This window comes from Malaclemys terrapin, chromosome 1 (assembly GCF_027887155.1).
Source record: "Malaclemys terrapin pileata isolate rMalTer1 chromosome 1, rMalTer1.hap1, whole genome shotgun sequence".
Classification (NCBI taxonomy): Eukaryota; Metazoa; Chordata; order Testudines; family Emydidae; genus Malaclemys; species Malaclemys terrapin.
Window position 1 is genome coordinate 29,982,538 of NC_071505.1, and position 22,475 is coordinate 30,005,012.

General features: G+C 42.9%; 1 protein-coding gene across 3 annotated transcripts in view; it reads left to right on the forward strand.

Annotated features, from left to right (window-relative positions):
- Nucleotides 1–22,475, forward strand: part of CPNE8 (copine 8) — a 271,698-nt gene that overhangs the window by 12,322 nt on the left and 236,901 nt on the right. For all 3 annotated transcript variants that reach the window (XM_054019129.1, XM_054019120.1, XM_054019112.1), the window contains exon 2: nt 12,906–12,946. In XM_054019129.1, the coding sequence (XP_053875104.1) occupies nt 12,906–12,946 (41 nt within the window). The remainder of the gene's footprint in view (nt 1–12,905; nt 12,947–22,475) is intronic.

Genomic DNA, 22,475 nt, shown 5'->3' on the forward strand with positions numbered 1-22,475 from the left:
TTTTGCTCATGCTTTGTGTCCAGCTATATTAGGATGGTAACTGGAACTTAAACACACAACAGCATATGAAATTTATTTTTATTAAACAAAACAACCTTAAATGTTTTAGATACATGGGCTGGAGAGTAAGTTTCTATGATGGGTGGAATCGTAAATACTCATTATTTGAGAACTGGGCAAATTAGAGTTCAGGTAGGGAGTAGCTATACAATAGCCGTATGAGACCACCTTGGTGGACTCTGTGGATGAATCTGATGAGCTGCATGATGATGATGTCTTCTGGAGTCAGCGGCCAGATCCCAATGCCTGTGGTAACTTTGCCAGGCTCCTGTACCCAGTAGAACAGGCCTTGGGTCTCCCCAGGATCAGAGCTTTAATACAGTACATGACCTATTGTGCCATATTTATAAAGCTTAACCTCAAAAAGTTAGATTCTCACTGATTTCTTTCAGATTAGAAAGAAAAGCAGCTTTTAACTCAGTTTTTGGTAGAGGCTCATGGATTCAACATATTTTATATGTAAATGTTTTAAGACATTAATAAGTTTAAATCTTAACATATTTTATATTGCATTCAGATTTCATTTTAAACAGGTTTTTTAAAAAGGGGAAAAAAATTAAATTTATACTAAATCCCCCCCCCCCCCCCCCCAAAAAAAAAAAAAATCTTTAAATCATTCATCTAGCAGAGAACTTGTCAGTCAACTCTGCCAGGTTACATAGTTTTAAAGCATATTTTTAGTAGGAATACGCCACTCCTCACACACCATCCATACATGCATTTCACAATGATTATGGTGACCAGTGTGTCACCGGCTTTCATTTGATACCTTACAATACAGTACATGATTGCTGTAACGTCCTTCATTATTACGAACCTTCAGCTATAACAACCCTAGTCCCTGGATCCCAACTATAGTACAGTACTCAGGGCCATAATCGGGACATGGCAAGCAGGGCAGCCACCAAGGACACAAAGCTGAGGGTGTGGAAAAATGAGTCAGAAAAATGAGGGGGGAAAAGCGGTAGGGGTAGAGCCCTGCAGTGGGGCAATACCATGCACAGGGACGGATTAACCTGTTATGGGCCTGGCGCCAGACATATTTGTGGGCCCCCATGGAGGCAATGGAGCATGGTGTGGGGAGGTCAGTCCCCAGAGCGAGGGGCCAGCCAGAGGCAATGCGGCCTGGCATGGCAGGGGCGGCCCCGCTCTGCCCAGTGCCAAAGCACTATTTACAAACCGGCAGTTGCCAGATGCACAGTGGCCTGCCTGGCCCTGTGCTGCCAGCATGCCCCTTCCCCTCGGGGGCAGGCCCATGCCACACCACACAGCTCCCCACCTCCCACTTAACACCCCCTGACTCCCTGTGGCCAGAGCCCCCACCAATTCACTATGTCCAGCGCCCCCCCCCAGACCTACCCACAAATGCACAGCGCCCTGCACAACACCACCTCTGCCCACAGCCCCACCACAATTGCCCAGGTTCCACCCACAGAACCCCCCATTGCCTAGTGACCCAACACACACATCTTCCCTGCCCCTTCACAGCCCTGCCCTGACCCCCAAGAGACCCACTCCCCCACACCCTGCCTCTTGGCCGCATTCACCAGCCTGCTGGGAGGTGACTGCTGGGCTGAGCCGGCAGCACAGCCAGGGCTGGTCCCAGGGCGGGGAATTGTTCCGGCCCCTTGGGAGTGGCGTGATCAACCAGACTAGATCCTGCCCCGGCCAGGCTCCCTCAAGACGCACTTGTCTGGAGGGGCCCAGCCAAGCCCCCCTCATTGTCTTCTTGCCCCACCTTCACCACCTGACCTGAGACTGGCCAGGCTTCTGCACCAGTCCCTGGTGGCTCAGCTCCGGGAAGGCAGGCAGGGCCCCACAGGTGGTAGAAAGCAGAGACTGCCCAAAGCTGGAGGTGCACTGGGGTCCGGCCACGGGGCTGAGAGGAGCAGGGGGTGGGGCCAGGAGGCAGAGGAGAGCCCTCTGCCAGTTGGTGGGCAGGTCGAGAGGAGCAAGTTGTGGGTGGGGGGGAGCCAGCGGGGTCTCAGGGCGCGGTGCAGGTGGAGCAGGCTGGGGCCCCTTCTGAGCATAGGCCCGGCTCCATGGAGCCATTGTAAACCCGTCACTGGCTACCTTTACCTCCTCGGTGCTGCTGATGGGCTGCTGCCTTTAGAGCTGGGTGGCCAGAGAGCAGCAGCTGCAGAAGTAAGGTGGCATGATAATGGTATTGCCATAGAAACTGGCAAATTGATTAATTTGTTTAGAACTGAGACTTAAATAAATGTTTGGAGTTTATTTTTTTTAATTGAAACAAAACTGAAAATTTGTGCATCTAAATTTTTATATTCGACTGTTCCGTTTAAATTTGAGATTTGTGTTATTTTGTATTGTTCTTCAATGAATTAACACAGAATACGGGAGGCATGTAATATTATTTTATTAATAATTAATTTAGCTAACACCTTTATCCAAGGTGACTTCATTAACTTACTCTAGCAGTTTATCATTTTGTTTTGATTATTCATTTGCTATAACAACAGTATTGGATCCCAGCAGTATTGTCGTAGTACGCTATTTGTGTAAAAATATCATGAAAGCAATGTGTTAGGTGTAGTGAGATTGTCAGGCCTGATACGAGTTGCTGATCCAAAATAGTAAACACTTTGCCAGCTGGCACCTCTCTGTCATGCACCTTCTGCCTGGCAATCATACTGGACACTAATGCCCATGTGCAGTGATCTTTTGTGCGGGTGGGACTTGCACAGTAACCGAGCATATGCCTTTCCCTTCCACCACAGGGAGTGAAGGTGTGGAGAGATTTGGGATTCCAGGCTCAACTAGTTTCTCAGTGCCTACAGCTTGATACTCCAGTGGGCCCACTGAGAGTTCTGAAACCAACCACTGTGCTGTGATCCTGTGATACAGGGCCCGAGATGGGATTTTGCTGTTTGAACCTCAGTGCTGTATTCTATCACTGGCTCAAAATGGTAATGTCCTGTGTCTTGTACTGGGAGTGAATTCTTCACCTTGCTACTCCCACCAATATCCATTCTAGCACCATCAACTCCCTTCAGCATGTATGCCCTCACCAGCATCTATTCCTCACTTGATGCTGATGCAACCTTACCAGCACCAGATCACTCAGATCTGCATGTAGATCCTCTTATATATGTGGACTGGAGCAAGACTCTTTCTGAGGAACCATACAAGTCCCCTTTGGAGGAGAATACAGATTGGTGCTTCATCTACTTCACCTCCTGATGAACAGAGACAATTTCTTTAGCTACTGGGGAAAATGACAAGTACTTTCGAGCTGCAAATAGGCATTATTGCACTGCAACATATCTCCACTTCTACAATGATCAAGGTCCATGGGTCTGACACATGCCTATCACAATATGTGGTGTACCTCATCCAGTGCACTAAATGCCGCAATATGGCTGAAACCACACCATCACTACTTTCTCAAATGAACCCACAAAGGAAAATGATAAAAATCAAACACCACATCTCCTGTGGGTGAACACTTTTCACAAAGTGATCACTATGTCTGATCTCTCAGTCCTCATCCTCAAAAGGAAACCCACGTATCACTTTCAAAAGACAAGCCTGGGATCTTAAATTCATAACTTTGGTACACTTTAAAAATCATGGACTGAATAAAGAACAGGAGTACTTGTGGCACCTTAGAGACTAACAAATTTATTAGAGCATAAGCTTTCGTGGACTACAGACCACTTGACACCCTGGATTTATGATTTATTGTTACAATTATCTTTAACCCACTAACTCCCCTCACCAGCTATTCCCCCTCTCCCTATGGGCAAGTCTACATTTTTAAAGTGCTGCACTGGCGCGTAGCACTTTAATGAAGACTCTCTAAACCGATTGGGAGAGATTTCTCCTGTCAGTGTAGTTAATCCACTTCCCCAAGAGACCATGTAGCTATGTCAGTGGGAGAAGCATTTTGTCTACATGGGTGGGGTTAGGTCGGTGTAACTATGGCTATGTCTACTCTAGCACTTTTGTCGGTTATGGGTGTGGGGGAAAAAAACCCCACACCCCTGACTGACATAAGTTTCACCAACAAAAGTGCTGATGTGGACAGCACTATATCGACGGGAGATATTCTCATGCCAACATAGCCTCTGCTGTTCATTGGGGGTGATTTAATTATGCCAGCAGGACAGCTCTCTCCTGCCAGCATAGACTGGCTACATGGGAGACCTTACAACAGTACAGCTGTGCTGCTGTAAGATCTGTAATGTAGACGTAGCTTGTGTCTCTCAGGGGTGTGGATTTTTCCCATCCTTGAGAGATGTAGTTCTAGTGAAGTTGGTCTGTAGTATAGACCGGACCGAAGACTGGAGGGGTGTTAACGGGCCACTTAACACATACAGTGAGAGTCCATTTAAAGTGAAGTACTTACACTAAACTATCTGTTCCACCTTGTATTTAGCTGTGACACTGGATAAGTTTCCCAGACCTGAAGAAGAGCTCTGTGAAGCTTGAAAGCTTGTCTCTCACCAACAGAGGTTGGTCCAATAAAAGATATTACCTCACCCCCTCTTGTCTCTCTGTTTTAATATTAACATTTTAAAATGTTTAATCCGTTGGCTAGCTGTCTAGCCTTCACAGCCAGTGTACTACCGTAACATGCTGTACCTCAAAATTACACCCTGTAATCGCCATATTCACAATTTTTATATGGTTATGATATATTTTGTACAAAGTATGCCTTGTGAGGTATCATCTGAAAAGTCATAATTTGCTTAACATTGTTGTCCTGTTAAAACTTGTGCCTCAACACTGTATATGGAGTTATGAGATTTTGCTATAGGTTTGTTACTGAAACATATTGTGAGTCTGGGAAATGCCCACTGACTAGTATCTCAGAAGTAATAAAGGCCTTGACTGTCAACTCATGTACACAGAAGATGCAAGCAAGAATTTGCAATTCATATGAAGGACTGATTGCAGGGGCACATAGGCAATGGAACTGCCTAACCCCTTGACACAGCAAGGATTTTTACAGCATGAGGAGGAGTTTTCCCTTTTTATACCCCAACACACAAATTACCTCACTCATCTCAACACCTGGAAGTAAGATTGTTTGAAAGACAAAGAGTAGCATTATTGAACTGTGGAAGAGAGTCTTAACTGGAAGGTTTTCTGGTTAGTATGAATTGTGAACTGCCTGCAGCATCTGGTGAGGTGAGAAAGTTGCTTGCTTCACCTTTTTCTTAGCTTGGTGAAACTTAGGAATTAGATTGCGATTTTTATCATTTTATTTCTCTTGTAACGAAATCTAACCTTTTATGCCTGTATCACTTATAATCACTTAAAAGCTATCTTTAGATAAAAGAACAGAACTAGATTATCTAAACTAATATGTTTTGATTGATGTGTTTGGGGAATCTCTATTCAGGTTAACAAAGGCTGTTACATATTCTTTACCCTTTGATGGAATGATGAACTAATTAATGAGCTTGCACTGCACAGTGAGGGAACTGGACAATACAAGGCACATGTTTCTGGGGTACAGTGCTGCGACTGAGGGATATGGAGGTGTTCCCCTGTATTAGTTCATGAGTGGCTGGGAGAGCATCCATGTAACTTTGCTGGGTGTGCCTTTATATGCTAATGGCTGTGTGAGCAGGGCCTGGAGAGGCTGTTTTTCACCAGCAGAGCAGTGTAAGAGGAAACCCTAGTCTGGAGAATTAAAAGGACACAGCTTTTCAAAAGTCTTTGTACCTGGGGCAGTGATTCTCAACCACGAGTCTGGGGCCCCCTGAGGGGCCATGAGCAGGTTTCAGGGGGGTTGCCAAGCAAGGCCAGCATTAGACTCGTTGGGGCCCAAGGCACAAAGCTGAAGTCCCAGCGCATGAGGCTGAAGTCTGGGGTCCTGAGCCCTACCACCCAGGGCTGAAGCCAAAGCCTAAGCAATGTAGCTTTGTGCAGGGCCCTGTGGCATGAGGCCCCAGGCAGTTGCCCTGCTTGCTACCTCCTAATGCCGGCCCCGGCTTTGATATGCAGAAAATCAGTTATTGTGGCACAGGTGGGCCATGGAGTTTTTATAGCATTTTTTTGGGGGGGCGGGGGGAGACTCCGAAAGGAAAAGGTTGAGACCTCTGTCCTGGGGGATGTCACCACTACCTTTTCTGATGGGGAAACTAGAATCATTATACAGTTGCCCTCTTTCATAGATCCCAAGATCAGAAAGGACCATTTGTGATCTTCTAATCTGACCTTCTGTATACTACAGGCCATAGAACTCAAGGCTGAGTCTGATTCTACGCAAATAACAAGGAGGCCCTTAGAAATAATTTTCTAGTTCATGCTCAGTAAGTCCTCTGTCAAAACACAAGGGAAGGATTCTTCCCCTGTTGATCCGTGTTTAGTGAGCAAAGAGTATTAAAGTGTCTAGTCTGAAAATTGACAATGGGGAAAATGGCACCACCATATTCAGCTGATGGTTAATATTTAATGAAATCTGAGATTCTGCAGAAGATGAGGGCTCTCACTTGCTACGAATGAATGGATTTTAAGTCGTGTGTGAGGTTACAGGAGGAAAACTGTAGTCTTCAGAGATGAAGTTACTATGTATTGTTTCTCATTGCTTTTTTCTAAACTCTAAATTTTAGAGTAAACTTGAGCAGGCTAAAACAAATGTTACCTTTATACTCTAGGTCAGTTTTTTAATTCGTCCATGCATAATTTATAAATTACCCTTAAACCACATAAAACAAGATAGGGATCAGTGATTTTTATTTTATACTTAGCTACAGCAACTGACTGGATTAGTGAATACTAGTCTGATTTAATCAAGTGTGATATCTTCAGGTTTTAGGCTAAATGTGGTATGATGCTAATAGCTGAGCAATTTTGGGAAGTAAGCAGTTTTTATTTTATTGGTTTGACTAAGGTCACACTACAGTGAAGTTCATAATTTCTTTCACTAAGAATGAATATACACTAGTTATGCATGGCATAACTAAAATAGTTCTTTCTGCTTTATATTACTACTCTTATACAGAACAAGAAAACTTTTATTCAGATGCCTTTGACCCACCCCATTTTTTCTTCTGCTGGCACCTCATACATCCAAACCATACAGATGTTCTCCCTGTCCTCCTGACCCTGTATCCTACTCCAACCATTGTGGATGGTTCTCTTCTTCTCCCTTTCAGTATTTTCATCATTGGGCCATAAACATGATACTTCTTCCCAACCTGCAATACAAATGACACTTCTCTTTTGAGGATTGTCTAGATTAAACAAATATTCACTCTAGTCCTCAGTTGATGGAGAACTTTCCTCCCTCTTAAATACTGTGAATCAGAAGATTCAGATCAGTTATTCCCTAGTGAAGGCTTAGGGGTCTTCATTGGATTAATTCATTTCTCTCAAGCTACCTGAGCCAGCAACTTAACCTCCTGTTCAGGATCCCCCTCAAGATGAGCCATAGAAAAGGCTCATCTTTTGAGAAATCTGTAGATTTCACCCCCACACATTTCTCCATATGCTCCAAGCCTGAAAAGAAGTCAATCATTAAAGTATCTCTATATGAGATTATGCCAGGTTAAGGCCATCAAGTTCTCTTCTGACCTGACGATTGACTCCTCTTTCTTGTTCTTAGTCAGGTTCAGTCAAAGGTGAGAGATTTTGATCCCCTTGAGAGGGATTCTCCAAAGGACCCAAAGATCAAAAAGCCCTGAGCCCGTTCCCGCACGCCAAACCCCTTGGCCCCAGCCCAGACCCCTCTCCTGCACCCCAATCCCAGCCCAGAGCCCCCTCCTCCACCCTGAACCCTTTTGGCACACCCTGGAGCCGAGGGGAAGCTCCAAGCCTCCACCTTCTCCCCCATGGGACTTTGTGCTCCACGACTGATTTTCCTCCCCCCCCCCCCCCCCGTGGATCAATGGCCCCTGATAGAAAAAAGGTTCCCTTCCCCTGATCTAAATTATCAACATTAATGTGCCTAAGGTCCCAGATCCACAATGGGACTTAGGCTCCTAAACCTCAGAAATAGGTGCTGCTGTGATCTGTAAAAGCCCCTGCTAAGCTGCCACAGAACTCTTTAGGTGCTTAAATTCACTCTGCAGCTAGATTTCTGCTGTAAAAGTTCCCTAGGTGCCTAAGCTTCTGTCTCTAGATTTGTGCATTGCTGCCTGATGCAGGTGTCGGGGCACTTGTCTCATCCTTAAGCCCCAGGGTGATCTCTATACCAGTTGAAGATGTGATGCTCCACCTATTTTTGTCTGTGTGGCCCAGTCGGTAGACACGATCAATCTATGGCCAGCAGAGTAAAGGACAATAAGAAGGGGTTTGTAAATTGTATTGGGAAGAATTTTGTTGGTCCATTACTAGATGGGAATTGTAGAATAGTCAATAACGAAAAGGCAGAATTGTTCAATAAATATTTGTTTTCTGGTGGTGGAAGAGGAGAAACAGATGATGTAGTCCTATCAGATGATGATGGAAAAAACGGGTGGATTTGATTTAAATCAAGTTGATTTAACTCACTAGTCAGGAAGACTTGAGTTAATCATGGATTTCTACATAAAAGTGCATTCTTGTTGGTTGTTATAACCTTAATACATATTCTTCCCAACTCCGAGATATAGGTTTCATTTTTAGAAGGTACATACTATACATTTTTAAAGTGATTTATTTTGGAAACTTTTCAGATTAGTTGTACAGCTATATCAGAAAATGAATGATTGTTTGGTTATTTCATTTAGCAAAGGGGTAATTGAAGCAGATATTTATGAAGTCATTGGGAGGTGAACTATCTCCAATTCAACAGGTTAATCATTAATATTTGGAGAATTTTCTTGCCATGCTGTATTAGGAGGAGAACATCACCAGACAGACATTTAAATTGTTTTAGTTAACTAATACAACAACATTATGTATTCTGGATTTTTTTTCTTTAATAGCAAACATATAATATTTTAACAAAACAAGCATATAAATTTTTGAATTTAGTTAAACATTCAAGTTTTTTAAAATCAGGTTTGTTTTTGTTAAAATTGTTTAACTAAAATAGTTAAATGAAATTTAAAAACAAAAATTAAATGGACTATGTCAGCCAGGTCAACATGGGAAACTTAAAATATTGGCTTCTGCAGTTAACTTGGTCGTCTTCACTTTCTTTTTCCTGTTTGTTCATAATCTGGAAAAGAACAAGCTTTCCTGTGTGGTGTGTGTTTTTTCTGGACCGAAACCATTTCTCAATTTGGAATGAATTAGTCCAAAGGAAGAAAATGTTCTTTCTACACCGGCAGAAGAAGCTACTGCTGTTGAAAGTGAGATTATCACTTCAACAGTCTCCTAATCCAAGTGTTAAGTGACTGTCACCACTTCACTGGTGTGACTTTCTTTAAAACATCATCAGCAAACATATATTTCTTGAATGGTTCTTATTCCCAAACTGGGTCTCTTTTACGGCCTACTGCCATTATAGGTTTTCCCTTCTAGTGAGAGAATGGTATGGGAGATCTCAAATCAATGAAGGCTACACTCAGAAAGACCTCAAGACTTCTGGAATATGCTGCTCGAACAGTTTCACTTTTGTTTCTACTGTGTGTCCCTCCCTTCTCACATTTATCTCCAGACTTCTTCTCCTTGCCCAGATCTATTCTGTCCCCAACAATCTTCTATTCATTGAACTTTTTGAAACTTTGCACTTTTAGACAGAGGTAAGAGATTGACTCTGTGTACACAAATTTGCAGAGGGACAGTAGGGTTGAGGCCTGTTATTTCTCACCTCTATATATTATTTATTTAAAAACATTTTTGCTGTTAACGAGCATGTTATCTCTGGAGACACAAATCCACAGTGTGAGAACTGCAAAACTAAGCATCTCTGATGGTATCTTCTAGGCTGAACACTGAGTCCCATTGAGTAGATAGAAAGATTAATCTATACAGAAGCCCCTGGAACCCCATAAGATTGGGTCCCTAATCCATGAACTATTGGAACTCATTTACAAAACTTTTCTTAAACATTACATGAATATATTGTCTCATACTATAGAATTAGAATTTATAATCCCTATTCCATGATGAGATATCCTTATAATGTATCTTAATTAAAACTGTCTTTAGATAGGTTTTTCCTCAAAAAGCATTTTATCCAAAAAATCCAATTTTAAATAAAAAAAAAAAATCTGTTTTTTTGTTTTTTAAATAATCATTGATTTTTATCCACCCTGGAAGAAACACTTTCCATTCCAATAATAACTCAGGAAGGTGTTGAATAGCAGATACTAAAGTTACCCATTTAATATCAACGGGTCCAGGTAGCTTGTATCCAAGAGTTAAAAAGTTGGCTGAGGAGCTTGTTTCACTGTTAATGTTGATTATTTTTTTTTTCTTCTGATAAATCTTGGAACACTAGGAAAGTTCCAGAAGACTAAAAGAAAGTTAATGTTGTGCCAGGTATTTAAAAAGGGTAAATGAGATGACTTGGGTAATTATGGGTCTGTTATCATGAGAGTGATCCTAGGCAAAATAATGGAATGCCTGATAATTATATTACCCTTCTTTAATGCCAATCAACATGAGTTTATGTAAAAATAGATCCTGTCTAACTTGCAATCTTATCAAAAAAGATACCAAGTTTGGTTGATAAAGATTAATAGATTTAGAATTCTGTAGGCTATGACTTAATCCTGCATGACATTTTGATTAAAAAAAATTAGAACGATATAACATGAACATGGCACACGTTAAATTGATTAAAAACTGCATAACTGACAGGTTTCAAAAATTTAATTGTAAAAGGGGAATTGTCGTTGAGTGAGTGTATGTCTAGTGGGGTCTCGCATCGATTAGTTCTTGGCCCTGTGCTCTTTATTTTATCAATGACTTGGAAGAAAACAAAAAATCATAACTAAATAAATTTTTGCAGATGACCCAAAATTTGGGGTGGGAGGTAAAATGGAGGACAGTATTTTTCATCACTGGCAATTTTAAAATCAAGATCTGCTCTGCCTAGTTCAAATAGGAATTGGTTTTGGGAAGTTCTGTGGCCTGTGTTATGCAGAAGGTCAGACTCGATCACAGCAGTCCTTTCTGGCATTAGACTTTATGAATACTTACACCTTACTAGTTCTAAACAAAGTCTGTTAATTCACAAAAAAGCCTTGCATCTTTATGGACAGTTTGATAAAGACCTTTGCTCACTGTGCAACAGTAGTCAAGTAAATGTTAGACTATGTACTTAATGGAATAGAGAATGCTATGGAAATATGATTTCAATTTATTAAAACAGTTATGTAGCCTCCCCTAGAATACTGTGTTCAGTTCTGGTTACTCAAGTAATAGAAGCGGCTCAGAGATGAGTTGAGAAAATTGAGATGAAAAGAGGAGATATGGTGAAAATGATGAATGGCATAGAAACGGATGACCTTAACTCTGCCCACAAACCTAAAATGCCATAATCATAAAGCTATTGCACAACATTACTACAGTGGAGAGCCAAGGTTGTTTGGTATCCTGATTAAGCATTTCCATACCCCAAATGTTTGGATTTATTTTATATTTGATTGTGAATTTGGGGGATTTATAACACTTGATTTTGGGGATAATTGAAACACCTGTAATGTATTTTACTTTATTTACTGATACGTACTCCCAACCTTAACGCCATTTTCCTATAGTTTGTCTTGACATGTATAAACTGTTAGTTAGGAGGAAACTTTCCCTGGGGGGGCAGATTTCTCCATAATTGTTATTACAGAGTTTCTTGTAACTTTTTCTGAAGCAGCTGGTATTGGATATTGTCAAATATGGGGTATTAAATTTTGATGGGCCACTCATCTGATCCAGCATGGTAATTATGTCTGAAATTACAATCTGAATACACATGTGGATAGTGTTCTTTTTAATCCTAATGGAATAAATTAAGAATGACCGAATGTCATTACAAAGCCTAATACTGGAGGGAGTTTAGGATAAGAGACAGGAAAGAGGAGGATTGTTACTCAAAAATAAAAAATCCATTTTAATTTTTACTGGTTACTTCAGCCAAAATACAACACTAGAAGAACTATGTAATTATTTAACCTGAAAGAAGAAACAGTAGAGCAGTATTAAGATTGACTGATTGACGTAGCATAGGTAAAGAGGAACTGGTATTTCTACACTGCCCAACAATTGGGACTAGGGGATGTGAAAATCAGTGTGCACCGAAGTGCTGCTCTGTAACTTCCCATATGGACGCTGCGGGTACAAACTAAAAGTTTCCTAGTTTGCATTAATGATAGTTCGTTAACAATAGTGAACTGTATAGTTACACAATTACCACATTTGTAGGTAAGATACCAAGTGTAATAAAATGAGAGCTTGGACAGAGAACACTTTACTAGAGGGATCCAGTGCCAAAAGACTGTTTTAGCCTTGAAAAATTAGGTTGAGCCTAGAAGTTTGGTTTAGGTAGAGGTCTACCCAACTTGAAAGATTTGTTCTAAATTTTGGGGGGTTTATTTTTAGCTGAAAGCTGAAATAATAAACTCGCAAAGTACCATGACCGCTTAAAGTTATTTCAGTTCCTATGGGACATTAAATTTAAAAATATATGTTTAATGATTGAATGTTCTGCCTCTTTCCCCGGCGTGGTAGTTGAGTCTACAACCCACAGTTTACATGCATCAGAATTGTGTGACAAACTGAAAAGTGTGAAGTTTGAGATTGGCAGAATACTAGCTCTGAGTAATTCTAATATGCATAAGAGATGGAGGAGAGCCAACTGTGTCCCCTTATGTTCCTTAAATAAACTATTTTAATCATGTATGCATTGTAGAAGCTTTCAATCAGAAAGAAATTATCATTGTTTTCTTTAAGATGTTCTTTCTCTATTTTAGTAGCAGTATCATTTATCTGTCTTTCTTTAACAGAAACCTTTTGGACAGAGACACATTTTCAAAATCTGATCCAAGTAAGTAAAAAATATTTTATTATGTTTATTTGTTGCACTGGATAAACTGCAGCGTAAAGAAGTCAAGTAAACCTCAAGGGTATTTCAGCCTCTAAGTCCATTCAGTTCTTGTCCCCTCAGCAGAGACTTAACATAGTGTAATTGTGAATATGGTTTTTGTCATGTAGACAGTTGTATGTTAGGAAGTGAACTGAGACTACTGAACTCATTTCACATAAGCTACTGAATAGTCATTAGCTAATAACTTTGTTACTACTGATGTGAACCACGTTTTCGATGAGTGACATAGAATGTAAAGGTTCTATATCCTATTACCGGTTTCTTGAGCTATCTAGTCCCTTTTGAAGAAGATTTAAGGTTGGTTGGTTGGTTAGTTTTGTTTATTTATTTGCTGGGAAGTAATAAATGCAGAACATAGTTTTTTTTTTTTTTTTTTTTTTAATGTATTCTTTTCACCTCTTTTTCCAGGCTGCTATGCAAACCCTATAGAAACCTTTTTAAAATCTCCTTTTTCTGCTAATGCGCCTAATGAATAGAATTAATCTTAAATCTAGAGTCAAAAGATGAGAAATAAATGCCATTTACATTTGTGTTGATAAATCAATATGCCTTGGGTCACTGGGCAATGTGGCATCTTGGTTGTAAGCCCTCAAAGAGCAGATGTGAAAGACAATAGACAACTCCTAGACTAATGTAAGAATGCAGCTGTGCAGAGAACCATGTCCCTGAACGTGATCTTGGCAGGATTGTCCTTGGCATGAAATTCTTGGCTTTGGTCCAGCATGGACACTTTCTACTCATAGACTGTAAAATCAGAAGAGACCATCGTGATCATCTAATCCTGGGGTTCTCACAACAGATTTTTTGGTGGCCGTACAATGAGGCCACCAACTCTTGCTGGTGGCCGCTTTGACAATTTTTCCTAAAATATTTAATTAACTTTAGGAAAAACAAATACATATGTGCATATACATGTCCAGTCTTAGTAATTTATTTATGTTGGGATGTTTTTTCAGACTCAATAATAATAACATACAGTTGTCTCTATTCTTTACTGGACCTAAACAGAATAGAAACACAAGGTGCTTTGCATGTTCTTGTCTTTGTTGTTGTTTCTTTTGTTTGTTGTGTGGGTTTTTTAAGACTTGCTAGCTAGGAAGTCTGGTTCTGTGAAAAGTGATATTTGTATGTTTAATAATACTTTTCACAGCAGAGACTTGTAAGCTAGCTGGGAGGCAGTGAAAAGTGATATGAACAAACATGCAAATATCACTTTTTTCACAGCAGACTTGCCCCCCCAGCTTGCCAGGGCTGAGTAAATATAAGCCTTGGATGGGGAGATGGGAGGCAGTGGGGGCCAAGGATGATGGGGTGATGGACTGAGGCCATAGCAGGAGCCAGGGGTGTGTGTGAGCCTGAAGCTCAGCGGCCAGAGCCTGAAGCCCAGTGGCCTGGGAATGGAGACTGCCACTATGCAGCTAAAGCCCAAAGCCCCACGGTCAGAGCCCGTGGCCAGAGCCTGCCACCTGCCACACCAGGGCTGAAGCCGGAAGCCTGAGCCCCACCACCCCTAGGAAGGTGGGGAACTCACACCAGCTGTCTGCTCCTCCAACTTTTGTGGTCAAGACCCCTCTTCCCCCCACACACCCCGTCACTGCCCAGGAGGCTGTGGCTGCAAGAAAAACCCCTGGTGGCCACATGCGGCCATGGTAGCCACATTTGAGAAATGCTGATCTAGTCTGACCTGCACATTGCAGATCATAGAACCTCACCCACCCACTCCTGTAATAGACCCCTAACCTCTGGCTGAGTTACTGAAGTCCTCCAATCATGGTTTAAAGACTTCAAGTTACATAGAATTCACCATTTACACTAGTTTAACTCTGCAAGTGACCCATGCCCCATGTTGCAGTGTCTCTGCCAACCTGACCCAGGGAAAAATGCCTTCCCGTCCTTAAATATGGCGATCACTTAGACCCTGAGCATGTGGGCAATATTCACCAGGCAGACACCTGGGAAAGAATTCTGTGTAGTAACTCAGAGTCCTCCTCATCCGGTATCCCATCTCTGGCAATTTGGGGATATTTGCTAAAAGCAGTCGTTGATGGGCCACCTTCCTTTGTAGGCAGTCCCATCATACCATCTGCTCCATAAACTTATCAAGTTCAGTCTTGAACCCAGTTAGGTTTTTTGCCTACTCCCCTGCTCCCTGGGAAGGCTGTTCCAGAAATTCACTCCTGTAATGGGTAGAAACCTTCACCTAATTTTGAGCCTAAATTTGTTGATGGCCAGTTTGTATCCATTTGTTCTTGTGTCCGCATTGATGCTTAACTTAAATAACTCCTCTTCCTCCCTGGTATTTATCCCTCTGATATATTTATAAAGAGCAATCGTATCTCCCCTCAGCCTTCTTTTGGTTAGGCTAAACAGGTCAAGCTGTTTGTCTTCTCTTATAAACTAGGTTTTCCGTTCCTCGGATCGTCTGAGTAGCCCTTCTCTGCACCTGTTCCAGTTTGAATTCATCTTTCTTAAATGTGGGAGACCAGAATTGCACACACTATTCCAAATGAGGTCTCACCAGTGCCTTGTATAATGGTACTAATTCTTCTTCTTCAAGGCGTGTCCCTGTGGGTGCTCCACTTTAGGTGTGTTGGCACCCTGTGTTTGTAATCGGAGATTTGTAGTAGCAGTGCCCGGTTGGCCGTGCCCATGCGTCCGCCATCTTACAGTGCTCTGAGCAGTTACCTAGTGTGCACAGCCAACCGTCCCCCAGTTCCTTCTCTTCTGCCTTTTGGCTTGAGTCGGAACGACAGCAGCGCCTCTCTTATCTTCGATAGTTCAATAGTTCTTCTTCGAGTGCTTGCTCATATCAATTCCAGTTATGTGTGTGCGCACGCCACGTGCACGGATGTTGGAAATTTTTCCCTAGCAGCTCCCCTTCGGGCTGGCTGTGGAGCCCCCTGGAGTGGTGCCGATATGGTGCTCTATATATGACCCTGCCAGCCCAACGACCCCCCCCCCCCCCCCTTTAGTTCCTTCTTACCGCCAGGTTGTTGGAACAGTGGTCTCTTGCTCGCAAGTGCTCCATTACTCCCTAGCTACTTTACTTTATCTCTGTGTATAGTTACCCTATTGTTAGTTAAGTGTTAGTTTCTGTTATCCCATCAAGGCATCAACTCCTAGGAGAGCTTCATCTTGTTGACTAGGGAGCTGATTCTTCTTGTTGAATTTGGAAGATACCTCTCCATATGCAACTACCAATTTGAGCTGCAGAAAAAAGGTCTCTCATTGTCAGTTGTCTCTGCAAAGATAAACTTAAAAAAAAAAAAAAAAAAAAAAAAGTGTGTGGCATCAGCCAGATATCCAGTAGTGTCATGCTTTGATGTTGGGGATACAACAGTAAAGGTAACGGTGTCCAGTACTGATGTCTGTAGACACACGTGTTTGTAGGGTTCAGGCAGTTATGTAGTAGTTCAGCACAAGAAGTTGCTTATTAATGGAGGCAACCTTTTGCAGCAGTGACTGGATTCTTAGTACAGGAAAAGCTTTGTTATCTGATGGGGGAATGGAGGATGCCGGTTAGTCAGAAATTCCTGTTAGCTATTATACTTACTGAGGGAGGGAATTTGGGTGCAGGAGGAGGCTCAGGGCTGGGGGTTAGGGCGAAGGAGGGGGGTGCAGGGCGTGGGTTCTGGGAGGGAGTTTGGGTGCGGGAGGCGGGTCGGAGCACAGAGTTGTGGGATGCTGGATCCGGACGGCACTTGCTCAGGTGGCTTCCTGCAAGTGGCAACATGTCCCTGCTGCTCCTAGGCGGAGGCATGGCCAGGTGGCTCTGCGTGCTGCCTCCGCCCACAAGCGCAGCCCCTGCAGCTCCCATTGGCCGCGGTGCCTGGCTAATGGGAGCTGTGTAGCCAGTGCTCGGGGTTGGGTAGGGGCAGCGCAGGGCGCTCTGTGGCCATGCCTCTGCCTAGGAGCAGCAGGAACATGCCGCTGCTTGCGGGGAGCCATGCTCAGCCAGGTAGGGAGCCTGCCGGCCTCGTGCCAGCCGGACTTCTAATGGAGATATCAGAAATGCCAGTTTCTACAGCTTTATGGTTGGTAAAGTGCCGGATAACACAGATTTTACTGTGTATGCTGCCTCCTTCTCTGCGGAAGTGAAAGGGGTCTAGGCTTTATTTTCATAGGCAATAAAAATTTCCACATTTGTAAAAGGTTGCTGCTTGGTCTGGAACCTATCAAGATCTACTTTTGGAGACCTTCCAGTTGATGAGAGAGTAAGATTTTTATCTCTGATGGCCCCTAATCACCTTGGACACAGGGGCACTGAAAAACTTGCTTCAGAGAAATTCTATCAAATTCCCCAGTTGATAAAGAATTTTAAGTTGCATCAGGAAATCACGCTACTATGCCATTGAGTTTGTGCCACTGAACAAAAGTGAGAGAGAGGCTTTTGTTCCAGTTACTTCCTGACGGAGATGTGAGTTCTGACCAATCGTGGATTTGAGATCTCTATTTTTATATGGCAAAAGAAAAAATGTAAAATGCAACCTTGGGAATAGAGAGACAAGCTGAGCGAGGTAATATCCTTTTATTGGACCAAATTCTCTTGGTGAGAGATACAAAGTTTTGAGCTACACACAGCTTTTCTTCTGTTGAGAGGAAAGAAGTTAGTAAAAGATATTAACTCACGCACCTTGTCCCTTTTAATATCCTGGGACCAACACCAGCTGCAACAACACTGCAAACAATCTTGAGAATATCGCTCTTGCATGAAGGAGACTGACTCTATGCACTGCACATTGTAGTCACTTGCATGCCTATAGGGATGCATCTCCAGCACAGGCAGCATATCTAATTTCCACTCTGCCAAAACATTGTGTTGTGGTCAAAGACACCCATGCAGTGATTTTAGTTCAAAGACTCAAGCCTGAGGCCAGTTTATTGACATACATACCAGTGCACGGGGCTGCAGTCCGAAGACTGACACCCCGAGGACCGCTCGCAGGCGGGTTTTTATTTCATTAAACCGCAAGCAAAGTACAAACAATACGTCATGAGTTAAGAAATTGGGGTTGGGGTCAGCCCCTCCACCCGGTATCCTCCTCATTATTTCCCAAGAGCTGGGCGTTTATTTGGGTAGAGGGGCGTTCGGTAGTTTTTCCCAGGGGTGGTACTTGGCACCAGTTTGAGTACATTTTTCGGCAAGGCACATATTATTTTCTGAGGGTTTTCGGTGAAGGGTTAAGGGGGGTTTATCAGGGGACACTAAAAGAAGATCTATGATTGGCTAATTTTGCAGATAGCTGGAATCACAGGAGAAGTTGGCATTTGCAAAAGCAATTTCTTCATACAAGCGGTTATTATATTTCATAAACTTGCGGTTATTAGGTTGCCGAGGCCTTTACCACTGTTACTTCCTCCCCCCTCCCTCCTCTGGTCATGACCCTTGACCGAATTTGGGAGAGAACTGTGCAATTCAGTCTTGTTCAGGCCCTGGCCTGTACTACTGTTTGTAAAGGCAGTCAGCATAACAGTCCTCTGTTAGGGTTCATTTTGGGGCCTTCAGATTCACAGCTCTGGCTATTTAAAAAAAAAAAAAAGGCCCCCCTGTTCTGTGTCCCCACAATTGTTTCTACAGGTAGACAAAAAGTAGGTAGGATACAGAAACTCAATAGATTTCTTCCTTCAGATCTACAGACATGCACAATAGGAGGTAAGGTAGGTAGGGGTGTGTGTGTGTGTGTGTGTGTGTGTGTGTGTGTGGTGTTTTTTTTTTTTTTTAGTTGAGTTGTGCCTAGGAGTGTTCTAGTCCACTGGATTATACAGGGGGAATAAACTCACTATTGACGTTCAATTCTAAGCCTTCCTACTTTAGGTTGGGATTAGCTTTTATGAATCAAGCAGATCATCTGCTGGCTCCAGCAGATGATCTGCTGATGTTGTGGATGGTGGGCCTAATCGCCATACCAGTATCTGTTACACTCTTGGCACATTTCCACATTATACCAGCTCAGTAGACTCTGGGGTCATAGTGTTCAGAAGTCATACATAGCCTTGCATTGCATACAGTAATGGAGTATCTCCAAGCCTCACTGGCTTGGTGTCCGTGCAAGTAAAGCCTGCATTTGTGAATGGACTTCTGTGATCCTTTCTGGAGTAACCATGGATTCATCTTGCCTCCACACACAGGAGCTGCTCACCTTTTAGACATTTTAGTCTCTTCTTGATTAACTGCACGCATGTGCTCTGGGGATGATGGCAGTTCAGAGATCTGGTATCCCAAAATATGGTTCTGATTCAAACAGGCAGTTAGCTCATTTTATCAGTTTAGCTGGGTGCTTGCAGAGTAGTAAAAATATAAAGTCCTTTAAAAATACACTAAATAGAGACCATTTTCTGCATAAACAGGTGGGGACAGGAACATGCCTCCTGAGTGGTGATGTCATGCAGGAGTGGAACTAGTGGAATCTAAGATATTTCTAGTGGTTGCTTATCTAGCAAGGAAAGGGTGAACCATCTCAGACAAGTTTCAGAGTAGCAGCCGTGTTAGACAAGCTAATTCAAATAATAGTCCGTTCTTTATTGGTCCTTGTTTTGGGGGCAAGTGCTTTAGGCCTTTATTGGATAGGGAACTCAGGAAATAGGTATGTTTGAGATAACAAGAGACTTGTTTGTTTTTCCATTCTGAGATGTATGATAGGGACATGTATTGTGAGTTCTAGAAGTTTTTCTGTATATTTTTATTATAGAGTGTAACTTTAGAAAATATTTTATTTCTGCCTGCTCCTCTTGCTTTTATATCTAATTTCTTATTACTTAATCTTACCTATTCTGATGTTCATAGCCTATCTGTCTTTTCTGCAGCAATTTGGTGCCTCCAAGTACTTTACACCTGATAAAAGATAAATCTGGGGTGCCTTTTGCTGTCCTCCTGAGTATTCTCCCAAATTTGGCAGGTTGTAAACCTCTGAGCAAGTGCAAACTGAGATTTCTCCGAGAAATCTCGGAGACTTATTAGAGCTACTGGGATAAGCAGGACTTTCTCTGCCGTTGCTGCTACAGGAGTGACAACAGGCACTAGAACTGACAGCAGGGACATTTCCCTGTGCTCTCAATGCTCCCCCTGCTGGGCCCAGGCAGGGTGGAGAAGGAGATTGCCTGACTCAAATGTAGAAGGGGCAAGAACTGGATTTGGGAGAGAGGAGCATATTAGATCAAGGTGTCAGTGTGTGTGGGGAGAAACTGGGACTGGCTGGACAGAGAGGGGAGAGCTCGGGGGGGGGGGAGGGGAGAGGATAGCGAGATTAGATGAGTGGAGACTGGGATGAGGAGTCAGGGTGGGGAAGAGATAAGACTGGGATGAGGACAGATTGGAAGGGATGGGGTAGAAGGCATTGGTCTTGGAGGAGAAAGGGACAGAAAGATCTGTGATCATTAGCACGCACTCTCTGATAGGCCCAGTAGTGATAGATCTCAGGGTGGTGTTTCTGCAAATTCCTTCCAGACATAGCCACAGGGGATTCCTCCAGGGGATTCCTCCAGGCTGCTTATGGAATGGAGCATTACTGATAGAAGGCTTTTCCTATCTGTACTGGCAAATCCTCAAATATTTATGAAAATCTTAGTAGTTTTGATTGCATCCCTAATTCCAAAAGGAGTGCATTTCTATAATTTCCTAAGAGATCTCCTCGAGGGAGAAAAGAGCTCTCAATACTCGGGCAATGATAAGCTTCAGTCCTGTGGGTATAATAGGAATGATCTGGTGTTACAGTCCTGGCTGAGCTCCTCCTTGTGGATGCTCACACAAGGCAGGTATTTGGACTGACTCAGTGGTGGATCCATGTGCTTCTGAGCTCTTCTGGATCTTGGCAGACTCCAGCCATAGACTCATACATAGACTTTTTCTGGTACTACTTCTAGGAAATAGGACCCTGTGTTCCAGCTGCCCTGGACTCCAGGACTGGTGTTGAATCCTCCCAAGTCTGGCCAGTCAAACAGATCCTCCCTAGAGCTTCAGTCCCATGGGTAATCCAGTTTATAGCTTAATCCTTCAGCAACATGGGATAGTTGAAGCAAGTAATACACAGACTTTGCAAAGGGATTTCTAAACTGAATATACTTTACTCATAGACAAATTACAAGAGATGTAAGCAGTTTTATTATATTGACTACATTTGTGTAAGACCCCTGGCTAAAGTTCTTCAATACTCTTGATCATTGTTTGGAATTTGGTCAGTGTTTTTTCAGGTTCACAGGACTCTGCTCCCTTCCTTCCTCCTGGCTGGTCTTGTCTTCTTATTCTAGTTGGGGAAGCTGCTGCTCAGGACCTTGTCCTTTTTAAAACTTCTAGCTAGTGATCCTCCTCGTCCATCTCTTAAGGCCCCCATCAGGTGATCTGTTGCTTGATTACTGTCCATCTGGAGTCCAGACTGGAAAAAATTTGGTTTCTCGCAACTTTGGCCACACTCTTTAGCATACCGATTTTATTGCCAGAGAAAAGTCATTCAATGGTAATGACACTTCATTGATTAGTACTGTTCGCATTGTATCGATACCCCTTGGAATTATCATCCAAGAAGGAGGTAAAAAGACAAGGAGGAAGGCACAGCACGGTCTTACAGGCAAAAGAATGCTAACAAAACAAAATGCAGTTTGTAGCTGCTATAGATACCTACACACAAGTACTAAATCTTCACACTTGGTCTAGCTTCAAGCTCTGCTTCTATCTTAGTTTGCCTTCCTGTCAGATAGTTTCCCACCAGTTTCTAGCATGATTAGGTTAGCTCTCCATCCAAGTCATGAGTCCTTCTGGAGTCTATTGGAGTCCAAACCGAAACACAGAACCCAAAGGTTCCGTCCCATACTCTTGTTGGGCATAACCCTTCCTCTCCATGACTGTCCTCTGCATGCAACAATCTATATCCCTTCTCCAGGGATCAGCTTCTATTTTTTTCTGGGCTCCAATCAGTCCCTTGATGCTGGCAGCATAGGAACCTACATTCACCCTCTACTATGGGTTCCTTCCCTCGGTACCTAAACAATTGACAGGTCTGCCCGGTAACATAAACTACTCTGTTTTTCATCCCATGGTCTTTCTGTATGTTCAGCTTGGTCTTTAATGGAATTTCCCCAAGAATCACCACAGGCTGCCCTTTTATCTCTCAGTAGGCCTGGTTTAGCCACATGCTTCCTCCTTGTCACGTAATCTCTACGTTCATTCCCTTGACCTGGGGAGGCAGGCTATACCTGTCATAGGGAGTGCTGAGCCTCAATCCCTTTAAAGGGCCAGATCACCCTGAGACTGTGTGTGTGGGGGGAAATCACTAAATTCCAACTCAAAAGTTCTAGTATCTTAGAGACGGAGTGTAAGACTAGTTTGCCCTCCTCTATATCACAGGCCAGTAGCATCACCCAGCCAGCCACACACTAAACCCAACAACCAGAATTAGACTTGAGTGTTACTGCACTCTGGAGACTTAACTATTGTTTGCCACAGGCAAAAAAACAGGAGTGACTGAGGTGCATCAAT